The sequence below is a fragment of the Ipomoea nil genome, unplaced genomic scaffold (assembly GCF_001879475.1).
Source record: "Ipomoea nil cultivar Tokyo-kokei standard unplaced genomic scaffold, Asagao_1.1 scaffold0688, whole genome shotgun sequence".
In the NCBI taxonomy this organism is placed as follows: domain Eukaryota; kingdom Viridiplantae; phylum Streptophyta; class Magnoliopsida; order Solanales; family Convolvulaceae; genus Ipomoea; species Ipomoea nil.
The window spans coordinates 7,065,340-7,087,782 of record NW_017617116.1 but is presented as its reverse complement, the minus strand read 5'-3'; the positions used below and the strand labels follow the sequence as shown (position 1 = coordinate 7,087,782).

At 33.8% G+C, this 22,443-nt stretch overlaps 2 protein-coding genes across 3 annotated transcripts; one reads left to right on the top strand and one right to left on the bottom strand.

The window, feature by feature from the left end:
• The first annotated feature begins 326 nt into the window (after window positions 1-326).
• On the top strand, window positions 327-4,136 carry LOC109175835 (activating signal cointegrator 1). 2 transcript variants are annotated; one of them, XM_019325197.1, is made up of 7 exons: window positions 327-636; window positions 2,230-2,373; window positions 3,062-3,129; window positions 3,236-3,286; window positions 3,372-3,431; window positions 3,553-3,908; window positions 3,954-4,136. In XM_019325197.1, the coding sequence occupies exons 1-6, from the start codon at window positions 516-518 to the stop codon at window positions 3,892-3,894; spliced, it is 786 nt and encodes a 261-aa protein (XP_019180742.1). In that variant the 5' UTR covers window positions 327-515; the 3' UTR covers window positions 3,895-3,908; window positions 3,954-4,136. The 2 variants fall into 2 exon arrangements, with proteins under 2 accessions (XP_019180742.1, XP_019180741.1); XM_019325196.1 differs by having other exon boundaries at window positions 3,553-4,136.
• A 3,635-nt stretch (window positions 4,137-7,771) lies between these two features.
• Window positions 7,772-8,726, bottom strand: LOC109175360 (ethylene-responsive transcription factor 1B-like). Its single transcript, XM_019324619.1, has one exon. The coding sequence runs from the start codon at window positions 8,620-8,622 to the stop codon at window positions 7,984-7,986; it is 639 nt and encodes a 212-aa protein (XP_019180164.1). The 5' UTR covers window positions 8,623-8,726; the 3' UTR covers window positions 7,772-7,983.
• Window positions 8,727-22,443: the final 13,717 nt, after the last annotated feature.

The window sequence follows — 22,443 nt, the reverse complement described above, 5'->3', positions numbered from 1 at the left end:
AAACTCTCAAAAGCTCATAAAACATTTCAAAATCATTTTCTTAAACAATGAATACTTATACATAACTAAAGAAAATATTTTATAAACACATATTTATATTCTTTATAGTTGTACATTTTTCTCGTGTGTTTCTTATATTATCCCACATATCTCTATTTTTTTTTTTAACGAATAGGAGTATAGGACATTAAAAAAAATAAAAATAAAATAAAATAAAGAGCCGTGGCTCAATTAATCTTTGAAACAAAATATAGGGGCTCAATAAAATATTATCTTTCAAATTATGAGTCAGAAAATTGGGAATTAAAATAAAATCGTGTGACCTAATCTCAGAGGGTTTTGGTTTAGTTTTCACCTCTCTAAGTTAAGGCTATATATTCTCCGTGTTAAATTCGGCAGGAGGGACATAGCAGTTTCCAATTCACAAAGAAGACTCAGAAAAAGATTCTTTGGCGTGCGTAAAACTGGAGAAAGACCGGAGATTCAGAACAGAACAGGCAAAGATTCAGACAGTGATGGCACGCAACAGTGGGAATTACAGAAACCCATGCCTGACAATGCATCAGCCCTGGGCTTCTCTGCTTGTTCATGGCATAAAGCGCATTGAAGGAAGATCTTGGCCTGCTCCCATTAGAGGTTAGCTCTTTCATCTCTCTCTCTCTCTTTCTCTCTGTTACCAATTTTCCCTTTTTCCCTTTTCTCATAAATCGTGTTATTCCCATGCGTGGGGTCAGTTGAATTGGGGTTTTGCTGTTGTCTCCAAGCCAAAAATCTTGTCTTTTTAATGTTTTAGTTAAATATGCACTAAATTCTCTAACATCGTTTTCTGGGTGCTGTTGCTGCAGCAATTTTGAGTCTGTGTTTGTATTCTCTTTTGGGGAGAATTTTAATGGTTGGTAAAGGAGTGATGTAGTAGCACTAACTAAGAAGAAAAAAAGAAGATTTTAGAATTTCTGAGTGAGGAGGGAAAAAACAGCCCCTACCCGGCTACCCGAGGTTGTGCCCGCCTTGTAACCCTAGTCAGCAAAGGAGCAAAAGAAGGTAAACGAGTATAAGTTGGCTCAATTCAAGAAGGGCAATAGGCCTTCCAGTTGGGAGTTGATCTTGTAACCTTGTGGATATTAAGTCAGCAACTTGACCAACTTGGCTGGATTGTCCCCAGAATTTGGATTTATTTGGATGTGACTTGTGAGGTGCTGCTAGATTCTAAATTCAGCTTGAATGTGATTATAGTGGAATGTTGAGTAATGGATATAGTGCTTGGTATAGTAGACGGCTGGTGGAAAGTTTTGGCTTTTTCTTGTTTTTTGGTTATGTTCCATTAGTTAATGATAGCTGTCACTACTATGGTGTATGAAATGTGCAGTTTTAATTGATGTTGCTTGATGAGACTTTAAAATATCTCTAGACACACTGTAAAATTCTGCTTCCTATACTGAATCTCAACTTCGCCAGTTGGTAGAACCATATTAGTACTGACTGGAAATTCGACCATTACGCTAGCTACTAGTTTTAATTGTGTTGTTGGGCGGTAGAAAGCTTTTTTCTTTAACTAAAGAGGCGCTTAAAGTTTTAAATGAATGACCATATGAAAATGCAAGCACTAGAGGTAATAGATTACGATGAGGATGTGAGATTAGTTTTTTTTTTTTCAATTAGGTGAATATCCCAATCAATCCAGTTTAATGCTATTTTCATTGCTTTGTAGTTCTTTTTTGAACCTATTCTTGCTTTGGAACTGTAATTCCTGGCTTGGATTAGAACATTCGGCTCTGTTTTATGTGATTCGTACATCTTTCTTGAACCTATTCTTCCTTGGGAATTATAGTTCAGATATGATGTTCGGAGGATGATCTAACTTTAATATGCCACAGTTCAGAGAAGTGTTTTTTTTTTTTTTTTAATCTTCTTTGAAAAGGTTCTTCCTTTCTGTATTATGGCTAACAAAAAGCGGAGAAATTTCACTTCTCTTCATATCGTATACAAGAAGACAGAACAAAAAGAGATTCCTAGTATTTTTGTCAACTCACGTCCTCAAACAAAATGGCTCAGGAAGAATGCATTCCTGATTTATCATCAGGACTAACTGTTAACAAATTATGTAGCCTCAACTTCTATGTTTCTTCTTTACTTGTTGTCAAAGCAATGGATAATACATATTTTTTCTTGGCTTTCTAGATTTAATTCCTTATGAACTAAGTATGTTTTTATTTTTTAAAATTTATGAAGGACGACTTTGGATTCATGCTGCCGGTAAGGTACCAGAACCAGAGACTATCAGAGCAATGGAGGACTTTTACCGGGAGATTTATGCAGTTAATGGCATAACAGATCTCAAGTTTCCGGAGCATTATCCCGTCTCAAGACTTCTAGGTACCAAATTCTTTAGTTTGTTTCAGTAATTCTTAACTCGTGTCTCTATAATTACAAGGGCTTTGGTGCTATGCACCTATAGTTATTATGTATTAGTGATCCCAAATCTTGGTAAACTTACCAAAAAGTAATACGTCTGTTCAAGCATTGAGATGATATTTCGTCACCTTTAGCCCTAAACATTGGTACGGGGTACTAGGGGCTAACTAACGAGCCTGTATCACAGGTATATGTAAACCCGTAGTTTAAAATGTCTGTATATGTCATGGAAGATTTGATTAGGTGATATTTGTTACTTGGATTTGGATCCAATTTTCTTTGATCGTATGTTCCTTTAATGGTTTGGGTAGGGTTGCTTTAGAGCTTGTCAAATAATTTGCGTGAGATGTTTATATGCAGTTATATGATACTCTCGATTAACACCACATGCATATAGCTAACCTACGAACCCAACGGGGTAGCTCAAGTGGCAAATGAGCTCTCTTTGTGGGGGAGAATTCCGGGATAACCCGGGTTTGATTCCCACAAGTGACGATTCCCCTTGGGCCAGCTCTCGTGCCTCCTGGAGCGAACGGGGATTAGTCTGGTGGACCTGGACCGTTAAACAGACAGAGAAAGACCCGGACCACCTTGTGGTTTACACCAAAAATAAATATAGCTAACCTACCATAACTTTATCCTTGTGTAGGTTGTGTTGAAGTGGTTGGGTGTGTTAGACGTGAAGAGCTAGTATGCTGGGACGAGATTCCCGAAGGGGTAAAACCCTCATTCTCTCTAATATTCGTCTATTTTATTACATAATAATGAACGGGGATGGTGTAATCTTGTATATATTGTATTCACATACGATTTTTGTCTACAGGTGAGACTGGAAGGACAAACCGACTTTTGCTGGCTTTGTGAGAAGCCACAGGTTTGCAAACTCCATCATAATCATACAACAATGCATTTTCTTTGGTTCTATATCCGATAAGAAACTGCTTTTATGACCAATGCAGAAACTCATCATTCCATTTGAGATGCGAGGAAACCAAGGAGTTTATAACTTGGAAAGGAAGGTATATATCACCCTGATTCCTAACAATTTTCATCCTTGAATTCTTGAATTCTTGAAATCTTGAATTCTTGAATTCCCTCTCTGTGTCCTCTAACCGGTTATTGCATTTCAAATTCGTGAAGGTGTACGAGGCTGCAGTGAGAGGTCTCACTCCGGTTACATCTCCACTCCCCGTGAAATTTCCCCTTCCGGATTCACGGAATCCTTTCTCTTTGAAACCGGGATCGCTTGCTTCTTCCGCCACCAACAGCCCCAGTTCATCCGAAACGAACAGGTCCGAGAGTCTTGCTACAGCAATAGCTGGCGCCCGTGCAGCTGCCACACAGTTCTCGAAGAGTAGTAACACCTTCCAGCCCATCAAAGAGGGCAACCCGATTTCCTCCAGGACGATTTACAAACCCAAGGAGCCTCAGTCGCAAAACAACTTCCCCGCAAGCCACAATACAGGAAGGTTTGATAAATAAACAGTGAAGTTAGGGTTGATAGAGCATTGGATCATTGTTGTGGATTGGATCTGGGTATGGTTTCAGATGAAGACATGAATTCTGTTTCAAACTTTTTTTTTACCATCTTTAGTGAGATGAGATGTACAGTGTAAGATTGTTGATCTGTTAGGTGAAGTTCCTTATACTTCTGTGTTATATTTACCTTGGTGACAAGTAAAAAAGTTGTGTGTAGGTAAAAAAGTTTTCGACTTTTCGTTTAATATGTTAATCTAATGCAAGTGAACATGTACAAAATCGGAGACATTATTGCACGCCTCAAAGAGTACTCCAATCTTGTTTATGTTATGCAAGTGAATGTGTACAGAAAAGTTGTAAAGTTTCGTTATTTGTTCTCTTATCAATATTAGATTGTTTTTGTACGAAAATTTTTTGACAAGTTAAGTCTGAATTAGATTACCTTCATCACTAGAGAAGTCGTATGAGACGAAAACTCTACTTATTAAACTTTTTATAATTATTATTAACTAATAATCAATTTACGTTATGGGAGAATTTCTTCATTGACATGCTTTGTGGTACGAACTATCTTGGAAGCCTACTTAGAGATGTTTTGCAATGAGTGAAGTTTCTTGGTTGCTATAATGCAAATTGGACTAATGCGAGTGAGTGCTGCAATCATTCCGAGATCTTTAGTGCGATTGGGATGCAATGTGTGGAAAATGTGAGAAAGGGAATTTCAATAGGGTGGAGAATTTTTATTTTCTTGTGAAAGAGGTCAAATGTGCCATCAAACTATTGCTCAAAAGTCAATTAGCTCATCCAACTTTGTAAAGAAGTAATTACATCTATGAATAATGCATTTTGATGCAGTGAAGTCCAAATACAAGTAAATGACCTGCTATCATAGGTCATTGCAAATCCGGCCACTTTCCGACATATTTTCAGGTAAAAAAGTGACCAGCGAACAGTCACCAGTCACGGAGAAGGCGATTGCCTTCTCCATTTTAGAAGGCCACCAGTGTGGTGGCCTTTTTCGGGAGGCGTCGCCTTCTCCGTGATCGGCTATCGGCGAACGATCGCCGATCACTTTTTTGCTTGAAAATATGCTGGAAAGTGGCTGGATCTGTAATGACCTATGATAGCATGTCATTTACCTATATTTGGGCTTCATTGCATTAAAATACATTGTTCAGGGGTGTAATTGCTTCTTTAAAAAGTTGGAAGGCCTAATTGACTTTTGAGCTATAGTTTGATGGCCTATTTGACCTTTTTTCTTACATATTTATTAGTTTCTCTATAGACATATCGTATAAAGTTTTACTTCTAGGACAGTGGTCAACACCGCTGAGTAGTTAATAGTCCAAATGATAACTAGTAATTACACTATCGAATGGTAAACAAATTAAAGTTTTACCTTTCACACAGTGACTCTAAGTTGAAAAAATTATACAAAAATTTGACATAAGATAGCTCGCAAGGCCAGTCAATTTTTAAATTGGAATTAACTCTGGTACTCCGAGCAGTACCCTCGAAAATAAATTTGGTATAACATATGCCTGCAAGGCCAGCCACTTCACCCCTACGCGCGAGAGAGAGTCTCGAATGAGTCTACTTTGAGCGTACAATGTATCAATCTCTTCGTCTCACTGTGAAGAACTTGAATCTACTTTGACCCGACCTAAATTGAAAATAAACTCCACATATATTTATACCACAAATAACTACTTAGATGTCAGTTTATGCTAGAAATTCCAACATAAAGCCACAGAGAAAATGTGCAAAACTCAATCGTAACACTTTTTTTAATGGACAGTAAATTTCTATATTTTTGGAAGAATGAATATAATCTTCCAGAAAAAGGATTGAAGTCGAATTGGTCAATGTGAATGGTAGAAAGACTAAAGATTGTCGTGTGTGCACCCAAAAAGGTGACCAAATACACTTAACCACTTTTTGGATTTAATCACTGCACGTCATTTTTTTGGTTGATAATTGCATCCAGGTGAATGCACCCTTTAATTTCTTGCTTTAACTATCAGGATGGTGACCCCTTCAACAATTAAATTAAACATATAACTATCCACTTAATTTTTCTTTAAAAAAATGACTTTTTTACTCGTTCAAATATAAATGTAAATTGAATTCAGGTCTGCAGTTATTGATGTCTCTTCTCCTTGTTTTCAGATTGACACTAATGTAAAGTTTTTGATCCTCTTAAAATAGATAAATCCACTAGGATTAGAGTAAAAAAAGATGATGTCGATCAATAACTACGATTCATAAAGAATCTAAATGGGATCATGATAGTATAACCGTCTGAGCGATGTAAGATCCAAAAGAGTTGTTGTGAGAGGTCACTAGGCCTTGTGGGTACCCCATCATGTTGATCCCATAAAAAATAAAAATAAAAATTGAATAGAGTCCGAATGAGACTCTTGAATTATAGTCTTACTATAAAGGGTGCGATCAATATCAGTGTAACATTTTTTTTAAGGATTTGAATTGTATGTTTTTATTCAATCTCTTTGATACTTAATAACTAAACACAACCTAAGAAGAAAAATGAACGTGATCATCCTTGTAGAAACATATTTTAGACATTTTTCTCAATCATACTACATCATCACAAGACAAATATAGAATCACTCCAAGTTCATTGTATTTGCATTCACTTCCAATTAAAACCCTACCATAAAACATCCTAAAATTTCTTTACTCCCTACAAAATATGACATTTTTTTTCTCTATATACCATCACATCATCATAGGATGGAGAATAAGGAATCACTCCAAGTTCATTGAATTTATGTTTAATCCAAAATGACAGTCTCTCTCACTCTCTCTCTCTCTCAGTTAATTAATTAATTTAGCTAATTAATAAAGGAGACCTAGTGATTAAGAATGTAATTAGGCAATTCTGCTCATACACCAAGTGGGATTATAATTTAATTATTAAAAATTACATATAGATAAACTGCAAACAATTATTTAATTCAAGAGGGCCCATATAGACATGAATTGCATTTAGATCATGCAAGATCTATGTCACATAATTAACTACTATTATAAATCTATCATAGATTATATTATACGGAGTAGTTAATTAGCTTTAATTTTTGGCTTTACTATACCTAAAGTTGATTAACATTAATTAGTAATAGATTACAATACTTCTACTGTTCAAGATTCTGTTATGCTTAATTGATAAGGTTGAGCCAACATTAATTGGAACATTGCATCCTAGAAAAGCAATTCGAGACCCCCACCCCAAGAAAAAACAAATTAAAATGATTCCTTGATTTGAAATTAATGTTTATCATCCAAAACCCATGCTAAATGTGCAAGGTGGATCATGTGGAAAATGCATGCTCTTAAAAAAAAAAAAAATCCAAAATTTATTGGTTACTTTTAGTTTGATGTATCTCATTTTAGCTTCTTTTTTTATTAGAAAACTATCACTATCAATGCTGAATAAGTGGCTTCTCGAAATATTATATTATTTTCTTTACTTTAATCCTTTAGATTCACAAATTTTAAATATATAATACTAAATCTACCTGAAATGATTGATATTATGTTCTAATGATTAGCGGAGTATGATTTGATCGATGAAAGTATAATCTTATAACTTTTAACACAATCACTACAGGACAGAAATAAAACATGTTCTGTCTGAAATTATGATAACAACAACCAACAACGTCATCACGTCTTTCACATTCATGTGTGTACTATGTAGCACACATGCATTATGTATCCCATACAAAGGACATGCAAATGAATACACTATCTTCTATCTTTTCTTTCACGAAAAAAAGCAAAAACAAACGAGAAGAATATAAATTCGGGTCTTAAAACATCAATAACATCAACATTTAAGATGGTTCGGTCTCCACTTCCAATGTTGCACTCAATCAAAATTATTAGGTGGCAAAGTATAACAAAGCTAAGTGATATACATTATTATACATGGGGTATATCCATTAACCATCCATTTCTTGATGATGATTCATTCAACCATAAAAGAAAAGATAATAATAATAATAAAAAAAAAACATTATAATTTACAAAAATGAGATTAAACCAAAGAACAGAGTCTATGATGATTCACCATTGATTAGGTGTCATGATTTCACTTGATGAACAACTCAAAAGTTGTTCCAAGTAATCAGCTCCTAAGTCTTCAAACACGACCACATTTTCCACCACCTTAACATCTCCGACGACGACCTTGCCGGTTTTTCTGCCGGAGCGGCGCTTCCGCATGGAGTGGCGCCGCTTGAGCGCCACCACCGGCGAGCACCCCTCCTCCAGCTGGCACCTCATGTCCTTGAGCGACTCCCGGACTCTCTCCACCGGAAAATTCAAGATCGCCGCCGCCCCTCGCATTGCGAACGCCGCTTGGTCGTACGCCAAGGCGGCCGCCTCCGCGCTGTCGAACGTCCCCAGCCACACCCTTATCCCGTTCCGAGTCGAGTCCCGTATCTCCGCCGCGAACTTCCCCCACGGCCGCCGCCTCACGCCGCGGTACGACCTCTCCGCCGCCGCCTCCGCCTCCGCCTTCACGCTGTCGGAGGAATTCGTGTCGTCGGAGTTCTCCTGCTCTCGTCCCGCCGCCGCCTGCTCCAGCACCCCGAAGAGCAACATCTCCTCGGAGTCGTTGAGGTTAAACGGCAGCGAATTGTCGAAGCTCCGGAAGTCCCAGGAGGAAGATTCCGGCGAGAAGGAAGATACCCAGGAATCCATTTCTCTCTTTTACACTCTTTTTCTCTGTTTTTTCTTGGAATTTTGTGAATTTTAAGGAAAAGGGTGACAAATTTAGTATTCTGTTAACTGCTACGAAAACATGTCTGGAGGGGCGCTTCTATTTATACCAAGTGGCAGTGGGTCAACCTACAAAATCTGAAAAATTAATAATTAATAATGGGGAAATAAAGTTTTTAAAAAATAAAATTTAAAAATTGAAGATATGAAGGTGAAAAGGGAAAGAGGGGAGAAATGTGGCTAAGGAGGATGTTTGTGGATTAAAATATGATTTTTGTGAAATAGTTTAATGGCAATGGGAAATTCCGCACGTGGCTCAAATCATTCCAGGCGCCGGCTCCGGCGGCGAGGTCATGAAATGGCGTCAGCAAGACACCAATTGTATTTTTTAAAAAAAGGAAAAAAATCTAAGACAATAGTAATTAATTTGATTAGATTATTGACTGTTGATTTGGTTTCGAAAAAGTTATACGAGTTGATCAATCATAAAAAATTATTACACTTCGCCTGATGACTTGTTTGTAAACTCAACTATAAATTATCTATTCGATTTTAATGTGATCTAGATATATTAATTAAATAATCAAATCCTGACAGTCGCAGTTATAAATTATCTATCTGATCTCAAAGTGATCTAGATAGATAAATTAAATAATCAAATCCTGACCGTCGCAGTGTAAAATTTTACTTAATGTGGTTGATTCCTTGTAGTGGGCACCAAACATTTGTTCTCCAATATAAAAGGTTGTTGAATCATCGTGATCTATCTTTTTACAATTCTACTGGACTAAGATATGAATCCGGGGCGAGAGAATTTGTTTTTTTATTTTTTATTTTTTATGGTGAGATAAATTAAGGATCCTCCTACCTAGGATGCTGGATGGAAGTTTCGCTGTAGTGCTATGAAGAATAGTGATTGCAAATTGCTATATATGAATTTTCTTCCATAATTGACCTCATAAGTCTTAAATTTCTTGTTCACATTACACTACAGTGACTGCAACTGTCAAGTCCTTGTTCCAACTATCCACTGCCCTCCAAGTGGCATGTAAATGGAGGTACAAGTCATCATTACTGCCAACTATATCTTTCTTTTTTAGTTGCGAATTAATTTTTCAACTATTATATATACATATATACGATCAAGTTCTCGTGCGGTCACTCACCATTAGGTATGCATAAATGCATCACAAAGTGTTCAAAAATGCATAATTAGGTGTTGTGCATTTTTTTGGAGTGTGGTGTGTTTTGTGGTGCATTGGTGTATTTCATTGTAATGCATTTTCGAATACTGTGTGGTGCATTTATATAGTTGAGTTCAGGTGCAGCGGCGCCGTCCCGTGCGGTCAGTGTGACCCCACTAATAGTTATGCAAATATACACCATCCTCGATAGGAAATGCACAAGTGCACAACAAAAAACATGCACAAATTAAGTACGCATCACCAAAAACACACCATTAGGTATGAATAAAATCATCCTACAGTGTTCGGAAATATACCATTAGAGGTGGGAAATTATATAGTGCATTTTTTGGGGTCCGTTATGTGTTTTTTGGTGTATTTCTTCATGTCATTGTTGTGTTTTTTTCCTAACACTATTGGTGCCTTTTGTTAATACTGATGGCGTATTTTGTCAAGCGACCGCATAACCGCACCGGAAGGTGCAGCCGCATCTGAACAAATATATATATATATATATATATATATATATATATATATATATATATATATTTTGATCACTACATTCATAATTAATAACACATGATCAATCTATTGATCTTTATCTGTTAGAATGTGTCATCATTACTGCCAACTATATATTTTTTTCTTAATTGCGGATTTGATTTTTCAAATATTCTATTTCTTTCTATTTTAGATCACTACATGCCAAGACCTTGTGGTCTAATGACACCCAGATTAGACTTTCAAATAAGACGTTGTGAGTTTGAGTAACAATGGAGGCGTTATTGGCTATTTATGCTTCAATAGATTAAAAAAGTAGTTATTGAACATATATTATATTGTAATAGAGTCAATAGCATTCAAAATTGAACACTATCGATCTCTATCAAGTCAGTTTAAGGTTCCACTATTTCAGTTTCAACAACCCAATAATGCAATTGGCTAAAGCAAATTCAGACTCATCAAATCAAAATTGAAAAAAAATATATAATAATTGGAAAACTAAAATTAACTTTTTGTTTAAAATAAATCATAATTAGTTTATTCACAGAAAAATTCAAAAAAAAAAAAGGTTTATATGAAAAATACTTTACATTAATGTTTGTTTTTAAATATTGGTGATTACACTTTGTAAATTAAAAGAAAAATAAATTTAAAATTTGTTAACCCTCAATACTATTTATTATTCTACCCATAGTTATTTGTATGAACATACATGCATGTGATGATCGAAAACATATGAATATTTGGGGTATAATATATGTGAATGTTTTAGTCATAAATAATAATAGTATACATATTGCCGTGATCAAGTAGATGAAGCATGATTCTCGTACCAAAAATGTCACGAGTTTGATTCTTGATGATAAATTTATCTAATGCACACAATCAAGTAGTAGTGGTTACAGTTTTCCTCAGCACCAATTTTGACACGATACTCAAGTCAAAGCCTTATTGCCTGTCCCTTAAAAAGTTGACGTCCATAATGAATTACACTCTAGCCTCTTTTCTGTATCAAGTTGTTGGCATACTATGGACAACTTTCACTCCGACTATTTTAAGAGACACGACACTCAAACCAATGTCCAAAATCTCATAAAACTTAACTTAAAAATAGAGATTTAGCATCGACTTACGTATTACTCTACAATTTCTTATAAAACTGATATGTGATCATACAATATTTTAATTTAAACTATTTCAAATAAAAATAAGATGTTCATAATTTTCAAAAACGCTTATTATTATACTATATAGAAAATGAGGACATCTCAGATGATTGGAAGTTCCTTGTACAAGCCAGATTCCTAAAACAAACGCAGCAACATTGAAACCTTTTTCAATCAAAAATCTTCAATATGTCCAATGCCTATAAGGCTATAACCATAGACTAGCTCACAAGGAAACAAATTTCACCTGATTTATTTGACCTTAAATTAATCATATCATTATCAGCATCTATTAAACATATTTTTGCCACATGTTTCTATTATCAGCTGCACTCCATCAAGATAATAAATATAAATAAGCGAAATTGAAGTTTATCTAGAATCAATATAATATACTTTAAAATAATGAATAGAAATAAGTGAATTTCAGTATATATGTATGGGAGGTTTGGTTAATCTGTGTCTTCATATTAAAATTGTGTTTTAATTTTTAAACTTATTTTTTCGGCCCCACTAAATAAGATTTCTGTTTGCCCCTGTCAACTATTATATGCCTACTCAACGTTACATTGCACCCCATGAGAAAACTAACAAATCTTAGCTTCACATATGGAAAAATCAGATGTACTATACTATTTTATTTTATTTTTTTAACGTGGTGACATTTTCATAATTATCACTAACTTTATACTGTGCACTTCTCAGAATTTTCCAGAAATATACACATTATGTTGTTAAAAAGTGCACGTTTAGTATTAAAAATTGCACTTTATAAAAGACAAACTTTTAACACTATATACTGTGCACTTTTTAGGACATTCCAGAAATGCACATTATGTTGTTAAAAAAGACCGGTAAAGTATTAAAAATGTACATTTGTCATTTAGTATAAAAAATTACATGATAAAATGCAAAAGTGCAATGCACTTAGGGTTTGGGTTTTAGAATTTATGATTATTTTTTTATTTGGTTTAAAGATTCACATTTTACTGCTTAGGGATTAATATTTATAATTTAGTTGTTTTTTTTCGTTGAATTGATATCTTAAAATGTTATCCAAAATGCATATCATGTTGTTAAAAACTGCACATATAGTATTAAAAGTTACACGATAAGGTGACAATAATTACAATAATGTCACTGTATTTTTTTTTTAAGTTGTCCATAATTACAATATCAACTCACCAACGCTCGAAGCTATATGTAGCATAGTAATTAGCTTCCTAATGAACATGTCAAGCCTTAATTACATCTTTAATTAAGTTAGCTCTCTAATGATATGCAAATGGGGTCATTATATTCATTCCACACAATACCTTCCCAATTACCACCTGCGAATCATTATATCAAACTCAATAATCTTTTTATAACCCTTTCCCCAACTCAAAGAAACCCATAATGGCTGTCAAACTAATCACTCTGCCTACCTAAAATAAGTTTTTAAAAAAATCATAGTTGAACATATATAATGAAGATGCATGAATAATCAGATTGTAATTAATTTGAATACTAATAAATAATTAATACTTGTAATCCTCTAATTAATTTATCCACTTGGTGATGATGCTTATCACGAGAAAAGAGGTTTTGATTTTGGACCACCAAAGAGTGCGACAACTCAATACGTTTGTTCTTCTGATCTGCACATAATTGTCAAAATAAATTTGGTTTGTGCGCATGCTATGAATGTTGTCTGTCGACTTAAACAAGGAAACAAAAAAGGTTACCAGTCTACATTGTCATATCCATATTTATATATATTATAGCCATTATCATTTAATGGAATTTCCAGTTTGGAATTCTGTTAATTAATAATATTTTCTCTGCAGCCTGCGGTTTGAAATTGAGTATAAGCTAAGTATCAATACAATGGTAATTAATCAACAATTTGGGGGTGTGGTTGAGTGGAAGGAACTTATCCATCCTTAATCAAAGGTTAAGGGTTTGATCATTGATTTTTAATATGGAGCAATCTTACATCTGCAGACCAGTTGTCCCACCCAAAAGAGGTGTCTATCCTTAACCAAAGGTCAAGAGTTTGATCTTTGGCTTTGGGTATTGAGCAGTCTTAAATCTCCAGGCCAGCTGATAGGGCGTAGAGCGTAGGGCGATGATATCACTTGCTCCCGGCTCAGACGCACCAAAAAAAATATTACTTGCATTATATAAAGTTTAATTTCCTTAAAACATATATATTTGCTTCTTTTCTCAATTTGAAGTGTGATAGATTGTGGACAATGACACAAGATTGAATCTTGACAGTCGCAATATGGAGTTTCGTGTTTCACCTAATTAATATGGTGGGTTTCTTGTAGGATCGAGTATTAGTCCTATCACCTAATGAGTCATTTGATTCATTGTGATTTACCTTCCACTACCGTGTCTGGTCGGGGTGTAGGGTTTTGATGGTGAGATAATTTCTTCTTTTTTGGACAATGAATTCAAACAAACAAAGAAACAGTAGAGCACTATCAAGGTAGATTTTTTTTTTCCAGGGAATATTTAGTAGCTATTGGCCGAATTGTCACTAATTGACCTATACGAAACAGCTCTTCAAAGGGTGTCTAATTTGCTTCAAATTATACCAAATTGTACATTAATAATTTCCCATAAATGGTAATTAATTTGCCACTTGGAAAGTTTAATTTCATGACATGTGATTTAGTCTGCATTTCTTAGTTCCACGGAATCATTTTTCTAGACACATTTGTCACTTTATTGATCGCAAATCAAAATGTGATTATTTAATCTTAATTTAGTTACGTGCTTTATCACAATATTTCTTTCTTGTTGACATAAGCAGCCTTTTTCTTTTTTCCTGATAAACTTACAACCACTATCTGAAATTATGCACAGGATAAATTATACTCCTGTATAATAACTCGCAAACCATACAGCTATAATTAAATTGACAAACCCGATTTCGCCACATTTTCCCTCCTAGCTAGCTACAAACACTACTCGAGGATTCATATGAACTAAACCAACGATAACCGGTTCACCAAACTGTGGCTCCGACAACGACTTTTTTATGTGCAGCCATGAGAAAATGCATGCGGTTTTCCACTGGACATACAAGTTAATAAAGCCACAAATTAAAATTGAAGAAAGAAAAGACCAATGAAATAATGATTATCGTTAACGAAAACCTTTCGGGTTGAAAACGATGGGTTTTGGAACCCAGGTCTAGATACAGATGCCCAAATTAAAAAGTCATATAAATTTGGATAATATTATATATATATATATGGTTTAACGTTTGAAAGTCCTGTCCGGCCGAGTCTAGAAAGATTATTACGTTAATTGGCTACATGTTTATCATTGAGGTTCCCCTCTTACTAAATTTAAAGTATTGATTGTGGAGTATGAATTTCATTTTTGAAGGTCGCGAGTTTAATCTGGTCATTTTATAAGTTACCTATCATTCAAATCTAGTATTAAATACTAAACAAGTATAATATATATATATATATATATATATATATATATATATATATACTATTAGGTATAATATTTTACCTAATGATAAACATTTATTCTTAACATATTAATTTTTAATAAAAATCAAATTTATAAGTTATAACATCTTCGTCATCGATTCTCTTTTGTCTCTATCTATACTCGAAATACATGTATATGTACATATATATTGTACCAACTTGCTCTTGATGCGTCAATAGTTATCTATTAATGTGTGCCGTCTCCCAACAAATAGGAGAAGGCCCAAAGAAAGCAAAGTAACAGAGAATAGCAATAATGTTACACAATGGCAAATTATTCTGTGGATCCGGGTCTAAAAATACACAATTTATATACTGAATGTTCAAAATTTACATATTAAATATTCACAATTTAAATTGTGAACATTCAGTATGTAAAATGTGTATTTTGAACCCGGGTCGATGGTATAAATGCTGACTCTATGGTGGGCTTTGTTTGTTTTATTTTTTATTTTTTATTTTTTATTTTTTATTTTATTTTGACACGATGGTATAAACGACGAAAACCACCTTCACTATCTAAACGTGTGTACTAGATAAATTTTAGTACTATGCAATAGTCTGCAAGTCAATCACACATGGGAGGTAAACCACACTATCTTAAAATTAAAAGACTTTGTACAATGGATACGATCGAAAATATATTGACAAGAATTGAACTAGTGACATTGACGTATGAGAACCATGATCTTGGCCATCTCTTTCGGGGCTTGGTGGGCTTTGTTTGTGTAACATATGTATGTATATCAAATGTTTTTAGTCATTTTCATTGATTCATTAATGAAACGAAGCATGCATCTACACATATAATGAAACATTGAAAGAAAAAAAAAAAAAAATCCTAATAGAATCGCCGACGGAAAACGATAAAGAGATGTTTTGTATAAACATGTAATTGTAAAATATGCTATTTAATTTTAATTCCATGTGTAATGTTCATTAAAAAATATTAAAATAAAATTGCAGCAGTCATGCACTCATGCACCTATACACTACACTGTCATAATCATGTAGGAGTAGGAGTAGCTAAAATGGTTAGGTTGAGGTAATAGGATGGTTACAGATTCATGGTACATGGTCCTTTGTCTTTTTAAAACTATGTTGTCTGGACCCAACCTTTTTCTTTCATTATCCAGCAGCTTATTTTTAATGGTCAACTTGAACTGGTTTTGTTGCTTTCTACATTTCCTCTTCCTAAGGTAATTGTAATAAACACAAACCATTTTGGTCTCACTATGCATGCCCAAACTATCTTAGCTTTAATTTCATACTTTAATCCCATAATAATTTAAATTATTTAATTAATTTTTGGCATTTTCTGACAGCCTAAGGCCGGTGTGCGCAACCTAGCTAAGAGCAACCACATTGATTGTTATTATTATTATAGGTAGATTTTTTGTAGTTTTTGTGGGAAGAAAGAGAAAAGGGAAAAAAATGAAAAAAAAAATAGAATTATTAACATTCTTTATAAGCTCATTTTGTCTGTGTGATTAGCATAACTTTATCATCCCATTTCATTTATCAACAAAGTGTCTCATATAATTCCTTAGATGGCAGTTGGGGACTTTGAATTATATTATTTTTCCTACTTCTCAAAATAATTATATGATCTTGAATTATATTATTATTTGGAATTTGAATAGTTTCTCTAATCCCTACCCTCAACCAACATGCATGCATGTATTGTTTCAAAATTAATAAGTAATAATAGTGCAATCAAATTGGTGCCAAGATTGGTGGTAATTAATATAATGTTGATTGAGTTTGACAGATCAAGTGGAGTGAAATCTTTCATGATGTTAATTATTGAGTTTGACAAATTAGTGAATAGTTAACTTCTTGTATAATTATAATTATAAAATAATAAAGTGAGCAGGGTTCCTTGTGCGCAGTGTGCACAGGTCTAGCCTCTATGGTTCATGTTCAGTTGAGTTACCATGATTTACACCCTCCCAAATGCTCTGTCGGATTGGGGTGTAGGGACCCCTTAGGATTGGGGTTCAGCCTTTTGGAAGAATAATTATAAAATAATAATATAGTGAGAAAAATAAGAGCAGAGTTCACGAACAAAAACAGAAAAATAAAGAAGACTTATGTGGTTCGGTTGTTGCCTATATCCACGGAAGCAAACATTTTTTAATTAATTGTGATGATAATACAGTTAATGTTACAAGCATCATAATTACACATAACCCTAACAGTATATTTACAAAATTACTCTGGTAAGTGGTAACATATCACGGGGGCGTTGCCCTCACGGCTCACACCCCCAACTCACATAGCAAACCTAGCTAATTCAAGTTCAAACCACAAAACCTATTGTTGTCATCACTTCATTGTAACTTATCATTTTCCAATAACATCTAAACACATAAAACAACATTTAATTTTTTTATTGCTAGTCTTTCAATTCTTCACAATTATTCGTATTAAAAAGAAAAGAAAATTTATGTCCGCACGGACTTAGCTCACTGGTTCAATAGGCAGTATTTGGCTGAAGAGAAAAAGAAAATATCTTCTAAAAATATATCAGAAATCTCACTTTCAAGATTTATATATATTTGTTTTAAAAGGGCATTAATCAAAATATATAGTAACTAACCAATGGAAGCTATTTAAGGAGAGTCAACTACCCAATTTCATCCAAGAGCATAGTTGAGATTTTGGTGCATGAATTATGCTTCCTTCAATTATTTCATTAAACAAATACATAATTAAAAATCTAGGCATTGTAAATTAGCTTTGACATTTTTTTTTTCATTCGAGAAAAAAATATAAGAAAAGCAAGAATATTACACAAATTAGGGCACTTACTCCCAAAACATCAGTAAATAGAATCGTGATTGAATGATCAAGTGGGTTGAGCATATAATAACAAAAGCAAGAATATTATACAAATTAGGGCATAATTAATTACGCGGCAAATTATTTTGTGGACCCGAGTCCAAAATACACAATTTACATACTGAATGTTCACAATTTTGTAAAAGGTCAATTGTGAACATTCAGTATGTAAATTGTGTATTTTGATCCGAGTCCATTGTGCAAGGTGCAGTGGACCCTGGTCCATGGTATAACAACCCTACTAACGCCCACAACATCAATAAATAGAATTGGGGCTAAATGCCCCAAAAGTTATGATTAAGTACAGTGGGTGGAACATTATTTTTAGTACAGTTTGCAAGTTATTACACAAGAGTACAGTTTACTCAGTGTACAACCACTTGAAATTCCCCCCTCCCCCCACCCCCCAAAAAAACATATAGCGATAGTTTAGTGGAGTAGGTAAAATGATTTTAGCATAGTACGTTAAAGAAAGGCTATAAATACATAACATAATACGTATTGTGTTACTGTTTGGTCAAGACTTGAGACTGTGGAAGTGATTAATTGTGACGACATGAAAATAATGGGAATTATTAACAAATAGCAAGTAGATTATGGTCGGTATATTTATTATATGAGGAGGTCAGATCAGTGTTTTGAATTTTAATACATATTTGTAAACTTTTGATAAAAATCTTGTCTAGTTAAAAAAGTTACAAAATTTTATTAATGTTAAACACTTTATTAAGGGAGGCGGTAGTGGCTCTTTGTTCAGTAGGTTGATAAAGTAGTTATGAACAGATACTACATTGTAATAGAGTCAGTAGCATTCAAAAAAAAAAAAAAAAAAAAGAATTTTTTACATCTTTGAATATATTATCTTCACATTTAATAAAAGATCGTCGTCTCTTTTGCTCACGTTTGTGGACATAGGTAACAGTCGAATAACAAAACATAAATCTTCTTCTTTGTTTTTCTGTCTTTGTACGTAATGTCTTACTCATATAGCATCTTCCGTGGTAGAAATCGTTACTTGTTCATTCGCGTTAGCCTCTCAATTTTCCTCAGCGATGAGATTAACTCAAAACACCAAATTAAAGTCACCTCACAACATAACAATAAGACTATATGGTCTAATGGTATTAGAGTTGGACTTCCATTTGAAAGGTTGTGAGTTTGAGTCTTAGTAAAAGTGTTATTGGCTTTTTGTGTTTCAGTAGGTTGAGAAAGTATATGAACAGATACTACATTGTAAAAAAGTTCATTCAAAAAAAAAAAAAAAAAAAAAAAAAAACATAACAACAATATCAATGATGATGATGATATATATTAGGCCAAAATAATTCAAAAAGTTTCAACTTTGCAGCAGAAATATATTTGCATTATCTCAGTAATTCAACCTTGAAATGATGATTATTAGATTGTACTTTGTATGTGAAGTTTGCGTGGTTAGGTAAACAAGCTTGCTTCTTCCCCGCCCATGCATGCATATTGCACCCTAATATGCTTGTCAATTTGATATATATTGCTTTCAGTACAAATAAAAAAATAAAAAATAAAAATGTAATTAGTGGAATCTTTGTATACCCTAAACCGGTTACACATGTTTCATTAATTATTTATTATTTATTATTTATTAATTACTAACTATTTATATGCCCCGTCCAAAAATAAAATTTTGTGTTTATTAGGTGTGAAAATTTTAGCACTTTAATTGCCCAGCTCGCCCGATGCGAACGAAGATTAGTCTGAGTATAGTACGGGTTTAAAGGTGTCTCCTATAGTTAGGGTCTACTCAGAACACCTAGTGGTCTGACCTAAAAAAAAAAAAAAGATTTTTTTTTTGTTCTTATGTTATAGGCAAATTATGCTGTGGAACTATGCCCACCTTGCAAGGTGGACAAGGTTCCAAAACAGCGTCATTTTGGTGGAAAACGACACTGTGTCAATTAAAAAAAAAAATTACTTTCTTTCGCTGTTAACGGCGTTTGTCTTCAGGAAGTCTATTTTCATAATTATAGAACTCTATGTTCATAATTTTTGAACTCCATATTCACAATTATATTGAACTCTATATTCACAATTACAAAACTCTATGTTCATAATTATAAAACTCTATGTTCAATTTTTGAACTCTAGAAGTCTATGTTCATAATTATAGAACTCTATATTCATAATTCTTGAACTCTATATTCACAATTACATAACAGTAGTTCACAATTTTTGATGTCACTGAATTCTTTTGACAAATTAAAAAAAAAAAAAAAATTGATTGGTGGAGGAAAAACAGTGCCACTAACGGCACCGTTACTCCCAAATTGCATAACGGTGTTGTATTGGACCCAAAGGTGGACACGCGTCCATGGCATAACAATCCGAGAGGTATAGTTTTAATAAATCGTTAATGGAGGACTAAGTCACTTGACCGATAACCTAACTCATAAACTAAAGTATATTCTAAGAACTAAATTCACTATATTGTTATATATAACTCACCTACCAAAATTACAAATTTCCTTTAATTAAATTAGTAATATCTTATTTTCAAAAAATTAGTAATAGATTGAGCAAATTCTCTTATAAGATCCAACATTGATGTGGTGACTCTTTACCAATCGTTATACCGTGCACCTGAGGGCACATAGTAATATGCGCCCCACGCCTCCTAAAATGACGTCGTTTTGTTAATTTCAGGTATAAAATTCTATGCATTTTATTATATAATTCTGTACATTCGAAACATGGGAATTTTCAGTTATAAAATTCTGTGTTTCCAGGTATAAAATTATGTGCATTCTATTATATAATTCTGTACATTAGAAACATGATTTTTTTTTAAAGAGTTAAGAGTTTATGCGTATGTATTATGTTAAGAGTTTATGTATATTATGTATTATGTTAGATTATGTGTATTATCCTTTCAAAAACAGATTATGTATATTCAGTTATAAAATTCTGTGTATTCTATTATACGATTCTGTACATTCGAAACATGATTTTTTTTAAAAAAAAAAAATTAACAACAGACACGCGAAAAAGTATAAAATGACGTCGTTTTGGGCCAAGGCGCACAATGCAATAAATTGGGCACGGTATAATTTGCCACTTTACAAACCAAGTATGCAAAAGTTCAATCCAATAAATTGGCCCAAAATGCAATATATGGGTCCTCTATAGACTTTGAAGATTTAGGCCTTCATTGAGATAACTTCAGCCCAAGGAAGCAAAATACAAATTAAAGTACCTAATTTGAGTAATTTGACTAAAATGCTTATTTAATTAACATTTTTTTTTTAAATTTAAGTGGTGGGTTAATGGAGTAATTTTCTTCGTTGTTTCCTTGCATGGAGTTTCATGAGGCATGGGTTATGCTCCTTGATTCTTTGGAGATATATCCCGTAAGTTTTATCTTTTATTCATCTAAAGTTTAACCCCAACTCTAAGGGTCCCCGACACCCCGGCCCGACAGAGCATCTGAAATGATGTAAATCATGGTAACTCAGCTGAACATGAACCACAGATGCTAGACATTTGCTTACTGCGCACAAGGAGCCCCCTCACTTTGAGAGGTTGCTCCCACACTGCTGCTCTCATTGTCTCTCTTCGATTTCTGACTAGAACTTTCCGTTATTGGTTATGATCTTTCGTCATGGATTCAAGTTTCTTCTTCTTTTGCGCTTCGTTGAAATATGTTTTTGATTAGATTTGTTGACTGACCAAATTGCCTTTCGGAGCAATTTTCCGGGTAGGCTGCCCAACTCCAGCGGGCAGTGAACTAATACGTATATTACAATGATTTGATCACAACCGTTAATTGTCTAATTTTAATGGCTCAGATTAGCTTACATATTCTCAGCTTGGGAGTTTTTCGTATTTATACATACGCACACGTTCAAAAATATAAAAAAATATTTATTTTACTTTTTAATCATACATCAACCCTAACATCCATCATTCGTCACTAAAAACAAGTAGTCAACGCCGGTGTCAAAAAAAGAAAAAAACAAAACAAAGACAAAAAGAGAACAAGTCAACGGCAACAGCCCTTTGTGACAAGGCTTTGACCGACCTCATGGCCGTGTACTCAGTTTTGCTCATGCGTTCAATATTATAAACGTTTGAATACTACGTAGTACGTACGAGGAAATTAAATATTTGATAGTGACACATTAGTGGAACCACTTTGGCTGAAGTTAAAAACAATGAAAAAAAATGAAGAAGATTACAGGTGAATTTGGTCCATGATGAGAATCAAAATCGAAAATGAAATCAAATACATTTGAGGCTGTGTTCAACTATTCCTGTCGTTTCAATCTTTCCATTGAATTTTCAACCGGCTATACCTGTTTCGTAAATGGTTGTTAGCTACTAGCTAGCTGATTGGGTTAATTAGAAGTATAACGAGTTGATAATATTAGCTGATTGTAGAGAAGTGTTTGATAAATTAGCTATTAGCTGATAATTGTTTGGTATTTATTTATTTTGATCTTATTTTAATTCTCATTCATTATCAAAACAAGAATCTTCTTGTGTTAGAAGTGGTGATCGAATCGGTAGAGCACGGCTCTCATACCTAATAAGCAAGGTATAAATTTGGAGAAATGGAGTTTGAACCATCAATCA

Bases quoted from the DNA above. Each gene is read 5' to 3' on its own strand.
- LOC109175360 (XM_019324619.1), bottom strand. From the start codon at position 8,622: ATGGATTCCTGGGTATCTTCCTTCTCGCCGGAATCTTCCTCCTGGGAC.
- LOC109175835 (XM_019325197.1), top strand. From the start codon at position 516: ATGGCACGCAACAGTGGGAATTACAGAAACCCATGCCTGACAATGCAT. The intron at 2,374-3,061 runs GTACCAAATTCT...ATCCTTGTGTAG, and splicing joins TCCCGTCTCAAGACTTCTAG to GTTGTGTTGAAGTGGTTGGG. The intron at 3,287-3,371 runs GTTTGCAAACTC...TGACCAATGCAG, and splicing joins GGCTTTGTGAGAAGCCACAG to AAACTCATCATTCCATTTGA.